We start from the raw sequence: 20,552 nt of genomic DNA, 5'->3' as shown, positions 1-20,552 counted from the left end.
CTGTGTGTCAGCACACATGAGCGATTATTTTCTCAGGCCCAACAGGACCAAGAAAACAATCACAGCATGCTGCGAGTGTAATGCGATCCTTCTTTCTATCGCACCCATTCAAGTCTATGGGGTGAGAGAAAAATAAATAAAAAAAAACAAACAAAAAAACGCACTGGACTTGCGGTACTGCGGTGTACCGCGAGTGCAGGGCGAGAATGGCAATAGCCGGCAACGGAGGAGAGAGGGAGATAAATCCCTCACCCCCTCCCCGCAGCAGCAGCCCGCCTCTCCTCAGAGACTGTCCCCCCCCTCCTCAGTGCCGGCCCGCCCCCTCAGCTGTGGTCCGATCGCATGATTGGACCTCAGTCGCAATGACACTCGGCTCCTGCTGTGCTGCCAGCGTGAGCTGAGTGTCATGCGAGGATCGCAATAGATCCCAGTGTGGCCACGGCCTTAGATGGCCCCAGGGCCCATCATGCTTGAAAATTAGAAAATCTGTATTACTTATGTCCTACTGCTTTAGTGTCTCCCACTAACTGTTTTTATTCACATGGCTGCAGGGGTGACGACCCATCTACAGCATGTGACTTCAGCTGCCAATCACTAGACTCTGCAGTCATGCCAAGATCGACAACACACGACCACAGAGCCCAGTGACTGGCTGTAGGAGTGACATCACCACTGCAGTCATATTAACAAATGACCGGTGGGGAGCTGTGGAGAGTCAGAGCTGGGGTGGCAGCTTACTTTGCTTATTCTTATTTTCAGACATATCAAGCCTTTGCACTATGTTACAGTCAAGCTGGATGGTAGAAAGTGTGGTGCCACATGTAACTGCTAGGTTGGAATGTATGTCAGGCTATATAGAAGACTGCTGACCCCAAAGCCTAGGATGCCATGTGCATGACTGTTTTACAGATTGTTTTTTTATAGGTATATATTAAACCACGTCTACACTTCTGTAGGCTCACATTAAAGGGAATCTGTCAGCAGATTTTTGGTACCTCATCTGAGAGCAGCATGATGTAGGCAAGGAGACTCTGAATCCAACAATGTATCACAGACTACTGGGTGCTGCCGTTCTGACAATGTGCATTTTTAGCTTTAGTCATGTAATAATATAATATTTATTCATTTATATAGCGCTATTTATGCCACAGCGCTTTACATACAATGGCAACACTGTCCCCAATGGCGGCTCACAATCTAAATTTCCTGTCTGTATGTCTTTGGAGTGTGGGAGGAAACCTGAGTACCCGGAGGAAACCCATGGGGAGAACATACAAACTCCTTACAGGTGTTGTCCTTGGTGGGATTTGAACCCAGGACCCTAGTGCTGCAAGACTGCAGTGCTAACCACTGAGCCACCATGCCACCCATAATAATAATGTAATATAATCAACAAGGCTGTTCCCACCCACACCAAGCTCTCAATAGAGATTGGACATTGACTGTGAGGTGTCAGAGGAGGGGGCATGCGGGACAACATAGCAAAAGCCTGCTAGCCACAATAAGGGTCCGGCTGCTAAAACAAACATAGCAAATACAGTATACCAAAGATCAGACCTTGGATAAAAATTAAACAAGGGAGCGCATGTGAAGGTTCTGGGAGATAGCGGTGAGGAGAAGAAAAGGAATCTGCTCACCTGATGTGGTTGTGCAGCCCTCGCAGAACCACGGTATAAGGCGGGAGTGTGGTGTCAGAGCTCTTCTAACCTGTTAGCCCACGATGTCCATCCAGGGAAGCAAATTCCTGAAGAGCTGGTCACATGACAGATCACTGGACGTCTCTGGTAATCTGACCTCCGTATCAAGCAGCTCTTGCCATGAACCCACAGGGGGGAAGATCAGCAGTAAAGTATAGAAGCACGGTCTGATAGAGCGCTAAGGAGGCCACAGTATTAGATTAATTTTTTTTTAGAATTTATTGTTTTCTATCAGCCACAACGCGTTTCGATATACACAATATCTTCATCAGGTGGATTGATTGGATTGATCCACCTGATGAAGATATTGTGTATATCGAAACGCGTTGTGGCTGATAGAAAACAATAAATTCTAAAAAAAATTAATCTAATACTGTGGCCTCCTTAGCGCTCTATCAGACCGCGCTTCTATACTTTACTAAAGATCAGACCTTGACAGATGCATGCCTGAACCTTGTCTTAACCCTTACAGCATGCTGGCTCTAGCTTATATAACATTAACCTGCTGACATATTCCCTTTAGGGCATATGCGCACGTGTGCGTCTTGCATGCATTTAATCTGCGTTTAGCACTGCAGTGTAAATGCATGCGTCCTGTGTCCCCTGCACAATCTATGTAGATTGTGCATGATATGTGCGCACGATGCTTTTTTGAACGCAGCGATTTGGATGCTGAAATTTTGATCCAAATCGGTGCCCCATCAATTATAATTTTACTGAAAGAATATAAGAGTGCTATTGACAGTGAACGCTTTTACTAAATAAGAATTGCGTTTCATGAGCAAAGAAATAGACCATGAGGAATTGGACACTGACAAAATCATGACAGCACCAACTTTGTTTATTTTATATTAACAATTTTATCAAAATCCTTATCCATGTGAGCATTCATGGAAAATTAAGAAAGACATCTCATGTGGTGTACAAAAATATGCTATTTATACACTTACCGGCCTTTGAATAAAAGCGCAGTGTTAAGTCACTTTTTGGTATCAAGAAACTACAAGTTAAGGCTGCATTTATACCGTGCTTGTAGTATATATCAGATTTATATGAAGGATTGCCATAAGATTACCTCCGATGTATGCCACTGTATGAAAATATACAAAGGCTTCCATGTTAAAGAAAAAAAATATTATTATGTGAGGTATACCAGCCTGGTAGGAACCAAAAAGTCACTTTTTCCGGAGGATTGGGGCTTCCGGATAAAGTTTGAAGTATGCTACCTACACCAAACAGGATCTGCTAACGCAGTGTGAATGCAACCTTAATGAAAACACTGGTATGAGTGCACGTACTTTGTGCATGGCATTAGACTATATACTAAGGAATTAAAACAGAATCATTAAATATTTTAAAGGTGCAAAATAACAGAGTACACACAATACATACATACACACAATGATGAAATGGGTCAAGGTAACTAATAGTGAGTTTTCAGAATCAAAGTTCCAGATTTTACTTTTTATTGCGTTAGGAAAATATTTTTTTTTCTTAGTAGAGAAGAAACCTGTGTATTTCTTAAAATCAACCTAAACCTTAAAACATATTGGCCCTGCAAAGTCTATAGACTAATTGCTACATCTGTAAGAAATGCAAAAAAAAAAAAAAAGTCAGTGGGACTTTCGAGTCATTCCTCATATTAGAAAGTATCCCAAATAAGTAATCCCTATTAGGCTGGCTTCATACATCCGCATATCACAGCCCGAGCACTGACCGGATTACCACACTGACTGCGGTTCTCCTGATCCAAACTATCATCCCCATTTTTGTATATTATGTTGTAAAGGGGACTTTACACGCTACGATATCGTTAATGTTTTATCGTCGGGGTCACATTGTTAGTGACGCACAGCCGAGGTCATTAACGATATCGCAGCGTGTGACACTGACCAGCGACCTTAAGCGACCGCAAAAATGGTGAAAATCTTCACCATGGAGAGGTCGTCCCAAACTCAAAAATCGGTAAGGGTTGTTTTTCGTTGTGGTTCGTCGGTCCTGCTGTGTGTGACACCGCAGGAGCGAGGAACGTCTCCTTACCTGCCGCCGGCCACAATGCGGAAGGAAGAGGTGGGCGGGATGTTTACATCACGCTCAGCTCCGCCCCTCCGCTTTGATTGGCCGGCCTCTTAGTGACGTCGCTGTGATGCCGAACGTCCCTCCCCATTGAAGGAGGGATTGTTCGACAGTCACAGCGACGCCGCCGACCAGGTAAGTACGTGTGACGCTGCCGTAGCGATAATGTTCGCTATGGCAGTGATCACAAACAATCGCATGCGCGACGGGGGCGGGTACTTACACGCTCCATATCGCTAGAAATTGCTAGCGATATCGCAGCCGTGACATTGGCTGCAACTAGGACTACTACATTTCACTTATCTAGTTCTTCAACACCTCCTTCAGGAGTGGCAAATATCTTAATAGGAAAAAAAAAGCAAGGACTATGGGGCACACTTATGTACGTCCGGGTTTCTGCTGATCTTAATGACAAAATTAACTGGAGTAATATACAACAAATGTATTAAAAGGCACCAGCCTCCAAAGAGCTTTGTCGAATATGTGATGTATTTAATATATCCACTTTTTCCTAGTGTAAATTACATTTTTGTTGGGTAGTAGATTGCTCCATGCCCTTCGCTAAGCCTTGGCCACTTCTTTTTGTTAAAGTGCTGAGCGCAAAACTAAAATGAAAAAGCCACTTCAATTCTTGAGCAATTCAGATGTGCACCAAAATTTGCAGGGTTTTTTTCCCCCGAACAGAATTCTGGCTCAAGTGCAGAATAAATGTCCCCTACTCTCTCTGCAAGGGGAATTTGAAACACAATGAAAACCCTCCCCGTATGTTTATTAGTCTATTTCTTAAAAGTTATAGGCGTGTAAACTGTGAAACTACTCAAATGATAAAAATAACAAGTGTTAAATAATAGTTAAATAAACAATGTACACAACAGTAAGATAACATGCGCTAAAGAACACCTTGCCCCTTCCAGAGGAGTCTTCTTGTATAACAAGAAGTAACCTGGATATTTGGGTGACATGGTTATAAGAGGGCTTACTTCTTAAAGGAATATTTCAGTAGGATCAACACTCCAAAGCCATATCTATGGGCATAGCTCATAGGAAGCTGAATAAAATGATACCTTCATATCTGGGATCGAATGTCTTATTCCTTATAAATTAACTATTAAGATGTATGGACCAGACAGATCGCCCCAAGAATCTCCACAGCTTATTTTGCATGAAAGTGGGCGTTACCAGTGTGAGACATGTAATGACTGACAGTCTACTCTCCTGATCTCCATGCCTCACTCTGGTAACACCCACTTTTATTTAAAATAAGCTCTCATGCAGATCAGTGTTTGACCCATAGATCTTAAAGGCTCATTTACATATTAAGAAAAATGTGGATTTCTCTGGAATAAGACATTGGATTGCAGATATCAAGGTATTATTTTATTAAACTTTCTATGACTTCAATACCCAGACAGATGGCTTAGGAGGGTTCATCCTACTGACAGATTCCCTTTAAGGTATACTAAACTTATACTAATTCAGAAGGCAATGAAAAATTATATAAAAAACATGTATACACACATACATGAAGTGAAATTATTCAGCCATACATGTACATAACGATATGAGATAACAGGAATAGAATATATTAAGAGTCTTTTCAATTTTTTTTTCTAGTACCACTAAAAATATGTAAACTTTAGAAGCTAAAAGTGTACGTTCACCTTATAATGTCATTCTATAATTTACATATAAAATCAAAAAGTTAGGCAACTTTGGTTTCATTGGTGGTATTCGTACTTATGGAGGACCTCCTGATATATACATCTGACAGTCTGCTATGGTGCACGCCACTGTGTAGGCATTGCAAGTAGGTTCTCATTCCTGCCCAGGTGTAATGTGACAGCTGCAGCCCATCAGTGGCCACTGATTGGCTGTAGTGATCACATGTTATTGCTTATGTCAGGAGACCGGCGGGGGATACAGGGTTGAGAGCAGAGGAACATTGCATGTCCATGAGGCAAGTATAGATTTAGTCATATTTTACCTAATTAATATTGTATTCTTAGTGACGGTAAAGCCCTGAGCGTTATATATGCACAACCATCTCCCACATGGTGCTGAGAGTAACTTAACGGGCAGCCTTTTGGCATATGCTGTGAAAACAGGGCCCTGTAGTTACCATTTGTTTCTTTTTAATGTGTTATTGATAAATCTGTTAAATTTGCTAACTATTTCCAATATAAACTGGCAGAATTATGAATACAACTCTGGATACAGGCTGTAATGCAGGATTAATCATGAAATGTAATGACAACCTTGCGTAACCTCTTGTAATCAATTTTATATGACACTACATCATTAAAAGGTGAACATATGCTTTAATGCCCAATACTGATAAATCAGAAACCCGTCCTTGTGACTGAAGGCATCTGTTCTATGTGGTACAGTAATACACCAGTCTTTGATGAGGAAACTTCGTGTTTTAGAGGAATGAGTTAGAATTTGACTTTCTAAGTGTTTGTGTAGTTTTAGTAATCCTTTAGTACGTGTGCGTCATACAGTATTATAACTCTGTGTAGGCAGATATCAAAATAGGTACTATCCCTATGTCACCAGAAATGTATTTGTTTTACAAATGACCCTCATGTGTTCTAAATGACACCTAAGGAATAATGGCCATTGGCTCATAGAGAGCTGGAAATATTTTGTATGAACACCTTCTTATAACAGCATTTTATGAAACTTTCTAACAGGACTCACAAACATTGCCATAGACTACACTAGTCAACCTGACACGGGACCCAAAAATGTAGTGCAAATGTAAAAGAACATGTTAAGACAGAGCGCGATACTGAGCGATACTTGTGTATCTGGTGCGCAGCCACCTTTGTAATCAAAGATAATATTTGGTCCAGTTCATTATATACATTAGCATCTTCTTAAGATAAGAATTTATTTCTTGGGTTGAGAATTTTTGGTTTTTGGTCCCTTCATAGGAGGCCTTAGGTGGATTTTTCAACATCTTCCCCAGTCTTCTGAACCCTTGAGTAGGTTTTACATGAAGATTTGAAGCAACTGGGAGGCCAAGAGATGGGCCAGGAGAAGCTGCATGGGATACAACCCTGGATGTTCTTCTCAAAAAAGGCAAATACAGGAAACCACCACGTTCGAGAAAGCACATTTGTTGCGGTTGAGGTCTTCAATGCCTGAAACGTAAGGAAAAGTTCACATTAGTCTTTATTTATCAAAAACGGGCAGTGTACTAGAAGCTCCTATATTGTGGATCTGTGGCACAACGACTATTATGGACCCTTACGCATTTTTGAAGTAAAATCCTTAAACTCACTGAATATATCATTCAACTTTGTTAATTAGAGCTTCTCTAAAATAGTCTGACATGGTTACACAGCCTTTAGTTTGCAAGTAGTTGTTTTTGAACATACCGTATATAAAAAAAATCTAAAGCACAAAACACTTATTTTCCTGCAGTGTCTAAAATTGTTCTCTGAATAATATATTAGACCTTTCAGATTTAGGACTAAAGTACAAAGCGATGTATACTTGTTGCAACAATGTTCTGGAGTAGCGTTACATGCTATACCAGCCCGTCAAAAATCATTGCTTAGAAAATGGCAAAGGGACAGTGCAGTCACTGAGAATTACAACTTACTGCTACATGAGACTAAAGCAGCGTCAAGAAACTGCCAAAAGAAATAATGGCACAGCAAGTGGAGCACTATCGGTTGTATGAGACGGCCTCTGTAGATGAAACCAAGATGCTCGCCATACAGTGTGGTCGCCCTAACCAAGGGGCACAGTATGCCAGACCTAATGACAGACCCACTATGCTGGACTAAGAGTTGGCATGTCACTGTGCATTTCCTGCATGGAAAAAAGCTTAATGATGCAGTCAATAGTTAAAGGGGTTATCCGGCTTATTTTGACTTTTTTTTATTATTACCCTATTGGGCTACATTGGGGCAGGTAAGTAGATAGTGACCACTTACGTGCCCTGCCGTCAGCCCCTCTTCCCTGGCTCAGAGCGCTCATGTGACCACTCCTGCCGCGATTTTGCTGCTTCCGGTCATTTCATGTCAATATGGGCAGGACCATGTTGACATGCAAATCTGGGAACAGCTTGTTGCCACCCTGCTGGGCGGGTACAGTGCGTGGAGTCCCCGCTCCCTTCCCTGCACCCTCCCACACATCCCCCCGCACCCCGTACTCTCCTAGCCCACGGTGTCACTGCCAGCACCGGGCCCCCTGCTTACAGTGCTTAGGATAGCAGGAGTGCCCGTGCAGTCTGTGCTCCCTGCCAGCCGCGCGGCTGCTCGCACTGCAGTGTATCAGCAGCTTCTCACAGTGCGTGCAGCCGCGGGGATGACGAGCGCTGCTGGCAGGTGGTTAGATGAGATCATTACCTCCTGTGACGATCTCCTCCTCTGCCGCTGTCACTGCCTTCTATGCCCGCCGCGTTCTCATGTCACGTCTCGCGGGCGGCCCGAGACTGTCACTAGCGGTGACGTCACGGGCTCTCGTGATACTGCGGAGAACGAGGTGGGCATAGAAGTCAGTGACGGCGCTGACGTCAGTAGAGCAGGAGATAGTCACTGCAGGTTATGATCTCATTTAACCTCCTGACAGCACCGCTCGTCATCCCCTGCAGTGACCTGGGCTGACCTATTGATGTTAGCTCAGGTCACTGCACTGGTCTCCCAGACAATGGGGAACATTCTGTTCTTCATTGACTGGGACATTGACTATGGTATGGATTGTCGTGGGACCCCCTTATTGGATTACGCCGGACCCCGATTTTATTGTTCTTATCAATAAATTGGTGAAAGAGGGAATGTTTTGGGGAGTGTTTTTTCAAATAAAAAAAAAAAGACAAAAAAAGTTTTATTTATTACTGACTGGGTTGGTGATGTCGGGTATCTGATAGACGCGTAACATCACCAACTGCTGGGCTTGATGCTAGGTGACATTACACATCTGGCATCAAACCCGTATATTACCCTGTTTGCCACTGCAGCAGGGCAACGGGATGAGTTGGAGCGAAGCGCCAGGATTGGCGTATCTAATGGATGCGTCACTTCTGGGGCGGCTGTAGCCTGCTATTTTTAGGCTGGGGAGTGTCCAATAACAGTGAACCTCCCTAGTCTGAGAACCAGACCACAGCTGTCCGCTTTACCTTGGCTGGTGATCCAATTTGGGGGGGACCCCACGTTTTTTGTTTTAAATTATTTATATAACTTAAAATAACAGCGTGAGGTGACCTCTGTTTTGGATTACCAGCCAAGGTGAAGCTGCCAGCTGTGGTTTGTAGGCTGCAGCCGTCTGCTTTACCCTAGCTGGTTACAAAAGATAGGGGGGACCCTACGTCGTTTTTTTTTTAATTATTTATTTTTTGGCTAAATACAAGGCTAAGCAGCCTTTAGTGCCACATGAAAGTCACTAAAGGGTGCCAGCTTAGAATATGCAGGGAGGTGGGACATTATACATGTCTTTCTCATCTATCTATCCATTATCTAGCTATCTATCTACCTACCTATCTATCCCATTAATTCGTCTATCTCTCTGTCTCTATCTATCTATCCATCTCTATATCTACTCATCTATTTATCTATCTTGCTGCTTCCGTTTTTTGCGGTCAGCAAAAAAAATGTAAGGCACACGGATGACAGATGCATCCGTTAAAAAAACGGATGATTTTTTTGCGGACCGCAAAAACGGAACGGTCATGTGAATATAGCCTACATGTGTTCCCTATGGGGGTAGGTGTCGGTACAGAGCGCCGTGTGTGTGTGTGAGGGGGGGTGTTGCAGAGCCCGATGTGTGTGGGGGGCGCAGAGCCGATGTGTGTGTGTGCAGTGCAGAGCCCGATGTGGGGCTGTTATTTCCATTGCTAGAGTGATAACAGGTCAGGTGCTGGGGCAGCATACTGACAGCGAATGTGTGTGCAGGGGGCGGGCAGGGGGCAAGGCTGGACACTGAGGCCGGGCGGTGCCAGCTCTGACTGGCAGATTTAGCACAGGAAGTGGTCAGTTAGCTGGAGCTGAATGTAAATAAGGAGCTGCAGAGAATAAAGGAATAATTCAAGAGGAACAAAAGTTAGAAAACAATAAATAACAATGTAGGGGTGTTTTATATGACAATGCAGCACAGAAACTCAAAATTGTTTGGTAAGCTAATGTCGGACAACTCCTTTAAATAAAACGCATCTGGTTCTAGCGAAGGAAACTTACTTAGTTTGGTCTGGCCTAGGCAGGAACAATACTGTAAAGAACACTCAGTGACTGATAAAAACTGGGTATTAATTTAAAGGATTAACAGTTTTATAAAAATAAAGCTTAAAAGCTGTTGTCCCTTTGCCTGTAGAGAAATTTTTTTTGCCATAAAAACAAAACACAACAAAACACTGTGCTGTACTCGCCTTCCCTGGGTCTACTGCGGAGCCTGTGCTGCTCCTGGTGTCTGGCAATGGCTGCAGCCCTAACGTCACATCAACAGCACGAGAGGCAATCAATAACTTCAGCGTCTCTTCCAGTGTAAATGGATCACCCCACACAGAGCCGCTGAGATGGCTACGGCACAGTCAACGTCAGCGCTGCAGCCAGTATCGGGTACCGGGAGTTGCGGTTTATACAAGGGAGTAGAGTACAAACATTTACTGGAAGAGGACAACCCCAATGAAGTATTGTGTATTGAAAATGTATGTAATACTCTGTTTATGTCTGAATTAAAAAAATGCATTGCTTTCATTCAAGAGCTCTAGTAGTATTCACAGCTGGATCCTTGTTACATAGGGTAAAATGGTTAAAATAAGAAAACACAGCAACAAGGTGCAAGACTACTGGCAATGGTAAAAGCAGGATTTAATTGACCAATGTATAAAGACACGAGGCTACAATATCAAAAACCTATGTAGAAGTCAGAAATAGTGATGAGCGAGTACTAAAAAGCTCGGGTGCTCGAGGCTCAGGCCGAGCATCCCAAGATACTCGTGTACTCGGCCCGAGCACCGATCCCAATGTTATCCTATGGGAGACCCGAGTATTTTTGTGAAATGACCCCCGGCAGCATGTAGAAACCATAAAACTGTAAATTAAAAAAAAAAACGTGCGTGTGTGTGTAAGCGTGCATATATATATACACGCGGAGTGGAGTGCGGGAGGGGCCGTAGCCGAGCGGGGAAGTGTCGGGCTAAAGGCACGGTCATGCTGTGAGGGCCGGCCAATCACTGCAATTCCACAAGTAACAGGGCTGTGGCATTGCAGTGGTCTGCCAGCCAATCCCAGCATAAGGGCTGGCTCTAAAAAGAGCGCCAACATGAAGACCACGAGTACAGCAAGAGTATCGCGAAATTACTCGGTACCCGCCGAGTAGCCCGAGTACAGTGATACTCGTGCGAGTACCGAGTAGTGACAAGCATACTCGCTCAACACTAGTCAGAAACACTAAGTGAGATCAGGACTAGAGATGAGCGAACCCGTAGAAGTTCGGTTTCTCTGTTCTGGGCTTGACCTGAACCCCAATGGAAGTCACTGATTGGGCAGTTCAGGTCTCCACCCACAAGCTTCCAGCCATAAACAGATCACTTCCAGAGGAGGGTGGTGGGGTTTTTCCTTTTTTGTTTCGATACATTCGATAACCCAGAGAAAGTCGTTCAAACACTGCAAGCGGCACACACTGGGCTGAGCACTGAGCGTACCCGAGCACAGCGATGCTCGCGAGAGAAATTAGCATATGTAAAAGCACCCAAACACTGATTTCTTTGTAAAGTCTGTGCTCGGTACGAACACCTAACTTTACTGTTTGGGTCCGCTCATCTCTAATCAGGAGCAAAAATAGAGAAGAAAAGAGGGAATACAATCTGTATACAGGGATAAGGCAGACGTGACTGCTATATAAATATAGTGAACAATGTACAAGACTTATCAGCAGTCTTGCACATTGTACCCATTTTTTCGTTTTTTGTATATTGATTTCTGTGACAATTGGCAGTTTTCAACATCAGTGTTCTTCACAGATGGCCACATACAGTAATCAATTACACAGCTACTCCTATACTTTGCAATGTAAAATACGTACAGCACACAATAGCACAGATATCATCCGTGTGCTATGTGTGTTTTTTATGGACCTATAGACTCAAATTGTTCTTTGTCATCTGTCCTGCCGGAAAAAAATGGACATGTCTTCTTGTGGTTCATATGGACACACAGTCTGAGCAAAAACACAGACATGAGCAGCACCATAGGTTATAATGGACATATTCTGTATCTGTGAGAAAGATGATACAACACGTATGTGCAAAACGGCGTTCTGAAGTATATTTTCTCTTTGCTAAAAACGCAGCGTATGATCCAGCAGAGTGGAGGTCAGTGGATCTCATGTCCATTCTGCTTTTTTAAGCTGCGTAAACTGAAACGGACCTGCGGTGCGTGTATATAATCTGCAACATGTCAAAATGTTTTGTGGGCACACCGAAATTTATGCGCAGATTGCATTGATGCGGAAAATCGACATGTCAAAAAAAAAAAAAAAAAAAAAAAAAAAAAAAAAAGCAGCATTTTTAGTGCGTTTGCTCTGCATGTAATCCACACACGACTGTATTAATAACGTTTTACCAAAGCCAAAAAGCCAAACCAGGAAGTATTAACATCAAAGCAGCTTTGTTTAAAACCTGACATATCAAAAAAGACAAAAACATCCAAAACACAATAAAAATGCATGCAGAAAAAAATAAAGAAAAAGCACTCAAAAACCGAATGAAAAAAAATGCATTTTAACTTAATTTACCCAATAAGTACAAAAATTCTGCAGAAAATCTGTAACATTAAAAAGGTCTGAGTTCATCTGTGCGGTAAAGTGCCATACAACCAATTACAATGTGAAAAAACTACACATTTTACGGTGCTGTATAATTTACATGTGACTGCTTGTTTCTCATTGTAAAGTAGGCATCCAAAAACTTCATCATCAAACTGCAGAAAGTTGCTTAATACTTCTGTCCAAATCCCAGGCAAAACTCTGATGTATGCACTGACGGGGCCACAGGCTATAATGGTGCAGAAGGAGTCACTATGTGCTCTGTCGTGCACCATTTTCAGAGGTATACACTTACTGGAGGCAGACACCCAGTTGTAGTCTGCTACATCTTCAAGCCCACCTTCAGTAAGCGTATACGTCTGAAAATGGTGCACGACAGAGCACATAGTGACTCCTCCTGCACCATTATAGCCTGTGGCCCCGTCAGTGCATACATCAGAGTCCCGTTTTGTGGAGGGTTCAGACAGAAGCCCCAACAGGACCACTGAACAGGGAGAGGAACACTGTGAAAGCGGCCTTTAATAGCTCGTACTTAGGTATGTTCACATAGTCAGCATGGATTTTAAATATCATCAACACAAAGATTTCTGGAGGTAGCGAGCCTGAAATTCAGTTTAAGTGTATTTATTATTTTTTGGGGTCTAATACACCTTTCCTGACATGTGCTGATGATCATAGGTGTCAGTCCTGAGACCCTTACTAATGACTTACAAAACAGCTTTAAAATACACTCCTCAGGAGGCTGAAGAGCTCATCTCCTGCACGCAGTACACAGAGATGCAAATGGACTCAGATAATCTATGGATATTCTGGAAAATATATCGTAAAAAAAAATAACTATGGCAATAAATAGAAATTCTGATGTAAAATTCCTTAAGTTATTTCTTTCTTTCTTTGGCAGTTCAAAAGGGCACAAAATTGTAGCAACTTTTGCCAATTTTTACAGCCGACTCCACCAAATTTTTGAAAAGTTGTCAGAACTGAGATGGGACGAGGGCAAGGCCACCTGACAAATTCATCATAATTTAAGCCACCAAAGTGGAATAAAATACACCTCAAATGTTCCTGGTCAGAGTAACATTTCTGTCGGAGCTATACAAACACTATAAGATGCGCAAAATTCAGTAAGAGGCTCATGAACTTGGCGCATTCTATTTATTGAGACTGTCACACAAAATGCCATTCTTAAATTCTTCACCACTTGGCGGTTTTCAGTTTGTTTTTTTCTTCCCCTTCTTCCAAGAACCATAACTTTTATTTTTCCGTCAATATAGCTGTAAGAGGATTTGATTTTTTGAGAGAAGATTTGTTCATTTTACTGAAAAACGGGAATAACAAAAATCCAAATGGGGTGAAATTGCAAATAAAAAAAAAATACAGTTCCACGAGGGTTTTATTTACTATGTTCACTATATGGTAAAAGTGACCTGTCATTATGATTCCCCAGGTCATTACGAGTTCGTAGACACCAAACATGTATAGTTTTTTCTTAAGTGGTGAAAAAAAATAAATAAAAAATTGCGCTTTTGTCGCCATTTTCCGAGACCAGAAGTGTTCTCATTTTTCGTGATCTGGGTCTCAATAATGGCTTATTTTTTGCATCCTGAGCTGGCGTTTTTAATTATCCCATGATTGGGTAGATGTGATGTTTTGATCGCATGTTATTGCATTTCATTGCAATATTGCGACAACAAAAAAAAACTTAATACTGGCGTGTTGATTATTTTTCCCTCTTGTTACCGCTTTACTGATCAGATTAATTTATTTTATATTTTGATAAATAGGGCATTTCTGAATGTTGCAATACCAAGTACATGTATATTTTCATTTATTTTCAATTGGGCAAGGGGGGGGGGCGGGGGAGCGATTTCAACTTGTGATTTATTTTTACATTTTTTCATAGTTTTAAAAACTTTTTTAAACTTTGTTTTTACTAGTCCCCTGGGGGTACTTGAAGCTGACAGTCCTGATTGTTTGTGCTGTACACATCAGTGCTTCAGCATCACTGTGTAGAGCAAAAATGCTAATTTCCAGTGAATATTGCCGCTCATAGAAACTACTTCATGACAGTGACGGGGATCATTAGCAGACCCCCGGTTCTCACGTCACAGGCCTATCAATGGCGGAGCGCACCCCGCTGACGTGTGTTAAGTCCCGCTGTCATAGACTGACTGTGGGATTTAACTAGTTAACAGGCACGAGTGGATCTCAGCGCCTCTTAGCTGCACAGGTCAGCTGATCAGATTAGCCGACATGTGGGGAAACGTGCAGGCTCACCGCACGAGCCCACATTAAAAAGGACAGACATGACCCATGACGTACTGGTACGTCATAGATCATGAAGGAGTTTTCCAAAGAACAAAAATTAATTTTAAAAAGGGAACCTGTCACCAGATTTGGCAACTATAAACTGCGGCAACAACCGCGTCATGCACCAAGGCTTCAGAAGAAGGAGGACAAAGATGGCCAAAAGAGGAGGCACCAGAGATTGGAGACACCCATCTCACCAGTCTGCACTGCACCGCCCCGTAGGTGAGTATTATAAAGTGACTTTTATGTTCTACGCAGCTGCCTGGGCTCTTATATATACACAGCATATTATAATGCTGTATATACAGTGCCTACAAGTAGTATTCAACCCCCTGCAGATTTAGCAGGTTTACACATTCGGAATTAACTTGGCATTGTGACATTTGGACTGTAGATCAGCCTGGAAGTGTGAAATGCACTGCAGCAAAAAAGAATGTTATTTCTTTTTTTTTTAAAAATTGTGAAAAGTTTATTCAGAGGGTCATTTATTATTCAACCCCTCAATCCACCAGAATTCTGTTTGGTTCCCCTAAAGTATTAAGAAGTATTTCAGGCACAAAGAACAATGAGCTTCACATGTTTGGATTAATTATCTCTTTTTCCAGCCTTTTCTGACTAATTAAGACCCTCCCCAAACTTGTGAACAGCACTCATACTTGGTCAACATGGGAAAGACAAAGGAGCATTCCAAGGCCATCAGAGACAAGATCGTGGAGGGTCACAAGGCTGGCAAGGGGTACAAAACCCTTTCCAAATAGTTGGGCCTACCTGTCTCCACTGTTGGGAGCATCATCCGGAAGTGGAAGGCTTATGGAACTACTGTTAGCCTTCCACGGCCTGGACAGCCTTTGAAAGTTTCCACCCGTGCCGAGGCCAGGCTTGTCTGAAGAGTCAAGGCTAACCCAAGGACAACAAGGAAGGAGCTCCGGGAAGATCTCATGGCAGTGGGGACATTGGTTTCAGTCAATACCATAAGTAACATACTCCACCGCAATGGTCTCCGTTCCAGACGAGCCCGTAAGGTACCTTTACTTTCAAAGCGTCATGTCAAGGCTCGTCTACAGTTTGCTCATGATCACTTGGAGGACTCTGAGACAGACTGGTTCAAGGTTCTCTGGTCTGAGGGGACCAAGATCGAGATCTTTGGTGCCAACCACACACGTGACGTTTGGAGACTGGATGGCACTGCATACGACCCTAAGAATACCATCCCTACAGTCAAGCATGGTGGTGGCAGCATCATGCTGTGGGGCTGTTTCTCAGCCAAGGGGCCTGGCCATCTGGTCCGCATCCATGGGAAGATGGATAGCACGGCCTACCTGGAGATTTTGGCCAAGAACCTCTGCTCCTCCATCAAGGATCTTAAGATGGGTCGTCATTTCATCTTCCAACAAGACAACGACCTAAAGCACACAGCCAAGAAAACCAAGGCCTGGTTCAAGAGGGAAAAAATCAAGGTGTTGCAGTGGCCTAGTCAGTCTCCTGACCTTAACCCAATTGAAAACTTGTGGAAGGAGCTCAAGATTAAAGTCCACATGAGACACCCAAAGAACCTAGATAACTTGGAGAAGATCTGCATGGAGGAGTGGGCCAAGATAACTCCAGAGACCTGTGCCGGCTTGATCAGGTCTTATAAAAGACGATTATTAGCTGTAATTGCAAACAAGGGTTATTCCACAAAATATTAAACCTAGGGGTTGAATAATAATTGACCCCCACTTTTATGTTGAAAATGTATTAAAATTTAACTGAGCAACATAACTTGTTGGTTTGTAAGATTTATGCATCTGTTAATAAATCCTGCTCTTGTTTGAAGTTTGCAGGCTCTAACCTATTTGCATCTTATCAAACCTGCTAAATCTGCAGGGGGTTGAATACTACTTGTAGGCACTGTAAGAGCCCACTGGTGGTGAACTCCGCTTATAGCCACCAAATATGGTGACAGGTTCCCTTTAAAGTTCATTTTAATTAATAGATCTTGGAATAATAAAAAATTCCACAATTGTATGTTATATAAAATGTTCCTGTGATAAGGTAATCTTATATATGTGTTCCTGCTGTGTACTGTTTAAAGGCCGTGTCTGACCGTACAGGAACATGGTCTGATCATCTCTCAGCTCCTGGGTAAAGGAGGATGCAAAGGAGTATACAGATAGCACAGCACAGGATCATAGCGGATTCTTTATGTGAGGTAAAACATTTCTCTGCCTGTTTGTTTAAACAGTGTTTTACCTCAAAAAAATAATTATTTATAATCCCATGATGTAATGTCTTTATGCGCCTTCACTTCCTCCCCTGCCCAGGAGCTGTGGTATGATCAGACCATGTCCCTGTATGGTCAGACACGGCCATTACACAGTACATAGCAGGGACACATAAGATTATCTCAGCACAAGAACATTTTTTCCAAGATCTATTGATTAAAATTAACTTTACTTGTGGGAAACTCAGTCTAATGAATGGGCGTCTTTATGCTGAGAAGGCAGAGAACCATACCGGAGCTAAGCACTTCAACCTCTTCAGCAACACACTTCAGACTGGTTTTTAAGCAAACCAGTGGGGACCTCAGGACCTCCACCCATCAGCAGCACATCGAAAAAAAACATGTATAAAAGCAAAACAAAAAAATCCAAAAACAAATAAAAAAAATAGATATTGCGCTAATGTGAGACTTCTGAATAATGGGCATTAGGACAGTCACACTTGCGTATGACTCACACGAGTGCAGTGTGAGAAAATCTGGCATTGCACTCTGTCTCATGTAAGACAATGCTGCAGCTAATATATGCGAGTTTTTCCTCAGCCCTAATTGGACTGAGGAAAAAAATTGCAGCATGACGCGAATGTCTGCGAGTCTCTCATCACTCCACTCGCACCCATACAAGTCTATGGGTGAGAGTGAAAAATTGGACTGCAGTCGGATGTCATCCAAGTGCAGCGCAATATACAATTATGATTGTGAAGATGTAATTTACCCTCTCACTGTATATGCTGTGATACTATGTCATGATATGTATATTTCCCTGGTTGTATTAGTTGTAATTCATGTATTTTCTTGGGGGAGCTACTGGTCTCAATGTGTCTCTCTCATACAATTGTAGTCTTGGCATCTAATGTGATTATGTAAATAGCCTGTCTTCTTCTATCCAGAGTTGTGTATCTAGGCTGTAATTGCATTGGCCAGTGAAGGAATAGTCATTGTGCTGCACAGCAGAGGATCCCTTCATCTACTGTGGCTGGAAGACATATCGGAGCCCTGTGATGGACCAAACCATTGATGATAGGATGTGTGACCCCCACCCCCTGAACAAACATGGTGGGCTGGTCAAGGAGCACAGACAATGAATTTCCCTTTTTGTAACTTCAGAGTGAGCTGAAACTAAAGAGAGGAAGGAGCTCCAGCCTGGGTGGCTGTGGACACGGACGGAGCTAGGCCTGTGTGGCGGCCCGTGGGATTGTGTGGAACTCTTTGGACTACTGTAAGGACGATTGCTTTGTTATCCGGTCCGAGGATTGTCGGGAAGGGCCCCCGAATCTGTTTTACGTGGACTTATCGTGTGCTGTTCCAGTGTTCTTGTGAATAAACCTGTTGGATCGTCCCTCGGCCTCGTCCATCCTTTGCTCTGTTGTACACTCCCGTCACAAACTGGTTGGCAGCGCTGGGATCAGAGCAGAAGGAATGGAGGACAATGGCTCAACATCAGGAACCAGCACTGCAGAGTACAAGACCTGGACTTTGGGGAGCCTGCAATCAAAGGCCCGTGAAGTAGGAGTTCGTTTCAAAGGACTCTCCAAGGAGCAGCTGATTGAGGCGCTAGACGGAGTCTGCTCGCAAAATGACGTGGAGGAAGGATCCTCACAGCAAACGGAAGAAAGACGGGAGCTGGAGGTAAATACCCAAAAAAGTCAATGGGTTGTGTGGTATAAGGAGGAGATGGCACTGCTTGGAGATGAGGCCACCATAGAAGATAAGAGGGAGGCTATACGCAGAGCTCAAGAGAGGGCAGCATTGCTGGAGAGGAGATTTGCTGTGGAAGCAACTAGAGGCTCCAGACAAACTGTAACCACAGCACCCACTATGAGGGAATTCTCCAGAGTGTCCCGCAAGGACTTTAAGCCATTTAATGAAGCTGCAGGTGACATTGAGGGCTTCTTCCAGGACTTTGAGCATCAGTGCCGATTAATGGAAGTCCCAGAGAGAGAGCGAGTCAGACACTTGGTGGGCCTCTTGGAGGGTGGAGCTGCCGACGCCTATAGAGCTATGGACCCTGAGTGGAATTGTGAGTATGGGGAGATAAAACAGACCATTCTGGAACATTATGCTGTGACCCCAGATACTTATAGGACTAAGTTCCGTACATTAGCCTGTGATGGAGAAGTGTCTTTCAAGATGTTTGCCCACAGACTGAAACAAGTATGCCATCGCTGGCTGGAGGGAGAGGGGGCCTTAACTTGGGAGACCTTCCTCCAGGTCATCCTGAAAGAGCAGTTCTATGCCAGGTGCCCAGCGGAAATCAGAGAATGGGTGCGTGAGAGAAAGCCGTCAACTGTGGAACAAGCTGCTGCTCTCGCTGATGAGGTGCTCACCATCAAGCCTCAGTGGAGGGTTCTGTTGGAGGATGGAGAGACGCCTAACAGCTCCACAACACCGGATGCCCCCAGTTATTCTGTCCCCATTGTTCCCCGTTCCTCTAAGCCACCACATGTTGATACCTGTGTTAATGTGCCTCCAGTTGCTTCTACTGCACTTTCTGGAATACGCCGGGGAGAGGAAGTAACAGAGCGCAGGTGTTATGTTTGTAGGCATCCCGGGCATTTGCAGGCCTCATGCCCAGCCAGCCCATGGAGGAATCATCCTCAAACCCCTACAGCACCTTCAGGTGGGAGCCGGCCTCCAAGTTCCCCTACCCCTTACCCAAGAGGACGCCTTGGATGGAGGGAGACCCAGCTCAGATGCTATCAATGTGGACAGCCAGGGCATCGGCAAGTCTCCTGCCCAGCTGTTCAAATGAGGACTGATCCTGCACCCAATCGGATTGTTAATTATTTACAGCCCAGTGCCATGGAGGAAGATGTGGCACCGCTATGTGAGGACTGGCCTAGTGACTCAGCCCCCCATGTTGCACCACCAGGAGTTTACGGGGTGCGACCCGCAGTTATGACGACTTCTGCTCATCGAGGTAAACACTGGTTGTGCTGGATGGACAGAGACTTGTTGGATTTTGTGACTCGGGTGCTTTCCTCACACTGGCTGATCCCCGAGTGGTTCGGCCTGAGGCAATCCATAGAGGACCTGGGATTGTCATTGAACTGGCTGGTGGACAATGGAGGACTATTCCCACAGCCACCGTGGATCTGAACTTTGGTTTTGGGGTCAGGCGATGTGTGGTTGGGGTGATGGGTGGTCTGCCTGCAGCTGTTCTCCTGGGCAATGATGTGGGAGAGCTACAATGCCAATTCGTGGCTGCATGAAGCCACATGTAAGTAACGCTCTGCCTGTGTGTACTTAACCAGTGACCTGTAGAGGTCCCTAGTACGTACACAAGTTGGGAGGGGGAGGGATTGTGAAGATGTAATTTACCCTCTCACTGTATATGCTGTGATACTATGTCATGATATGTATATTTCCCTGGTTGTATTAGTTGTAATTCATGTATTTTCTTGGGGGAGCTACTGGTCTCAATGTGTCTCTCTCAT

The 20,552-nt window shown here is 43.7% G+C and overlaps 1 protein-coding gene across 6 annotated transcripts in view; it reads right to left on the bottom strand.

Annotated features, from left to right (window-relative positions):
- Nucleotides 1–2,520: 2,520 nt before the first annotated feature.
- Nucleotides 2,521–20,552, bottom strand: part of SGMS2 (sphingomyelin synthase 2) — a 169,642-nt gene continuing 151,610 nt past the window's right edge. For all 6 annotated transcript variants that reach the window (XM_075349199.1, XM_075349208.1, XM_075349180.1 and 3 more), the window contains one exon: nt 2,521–6,919. In XM_075349199.1, coding sequence (XP_075205314.1) covers nt 6,716–6,919 — 204 coding nt within the window. In that variant the 3' untranslated portion in view covers nt 2,521–6,715. The remainder of the gene's footprint in view (nt 6,920–20,552) is intronic.

This window comes from Anomaloglossus baeobatrachus, chromosome 1 (genome assembly GCF_048569485.1).
Source record: "Anomaloglossus baeobatrachus isolate aAnoBae1 chromosome 1, aAnoBae1.hap1, whole genome shotgun sequence".
NCBI classification, from domain to species: Eukaryota; Metazoa; Chordata; class Amphibia; order Anura; family Aromobatidae; genus Anomaloglossus; species Anomaloglossus baeobatrachus.
Note: the sequence above shows the minus strand (reverse complement) of the source record. Positions and strands in the feature narration are given on the sequence as shown.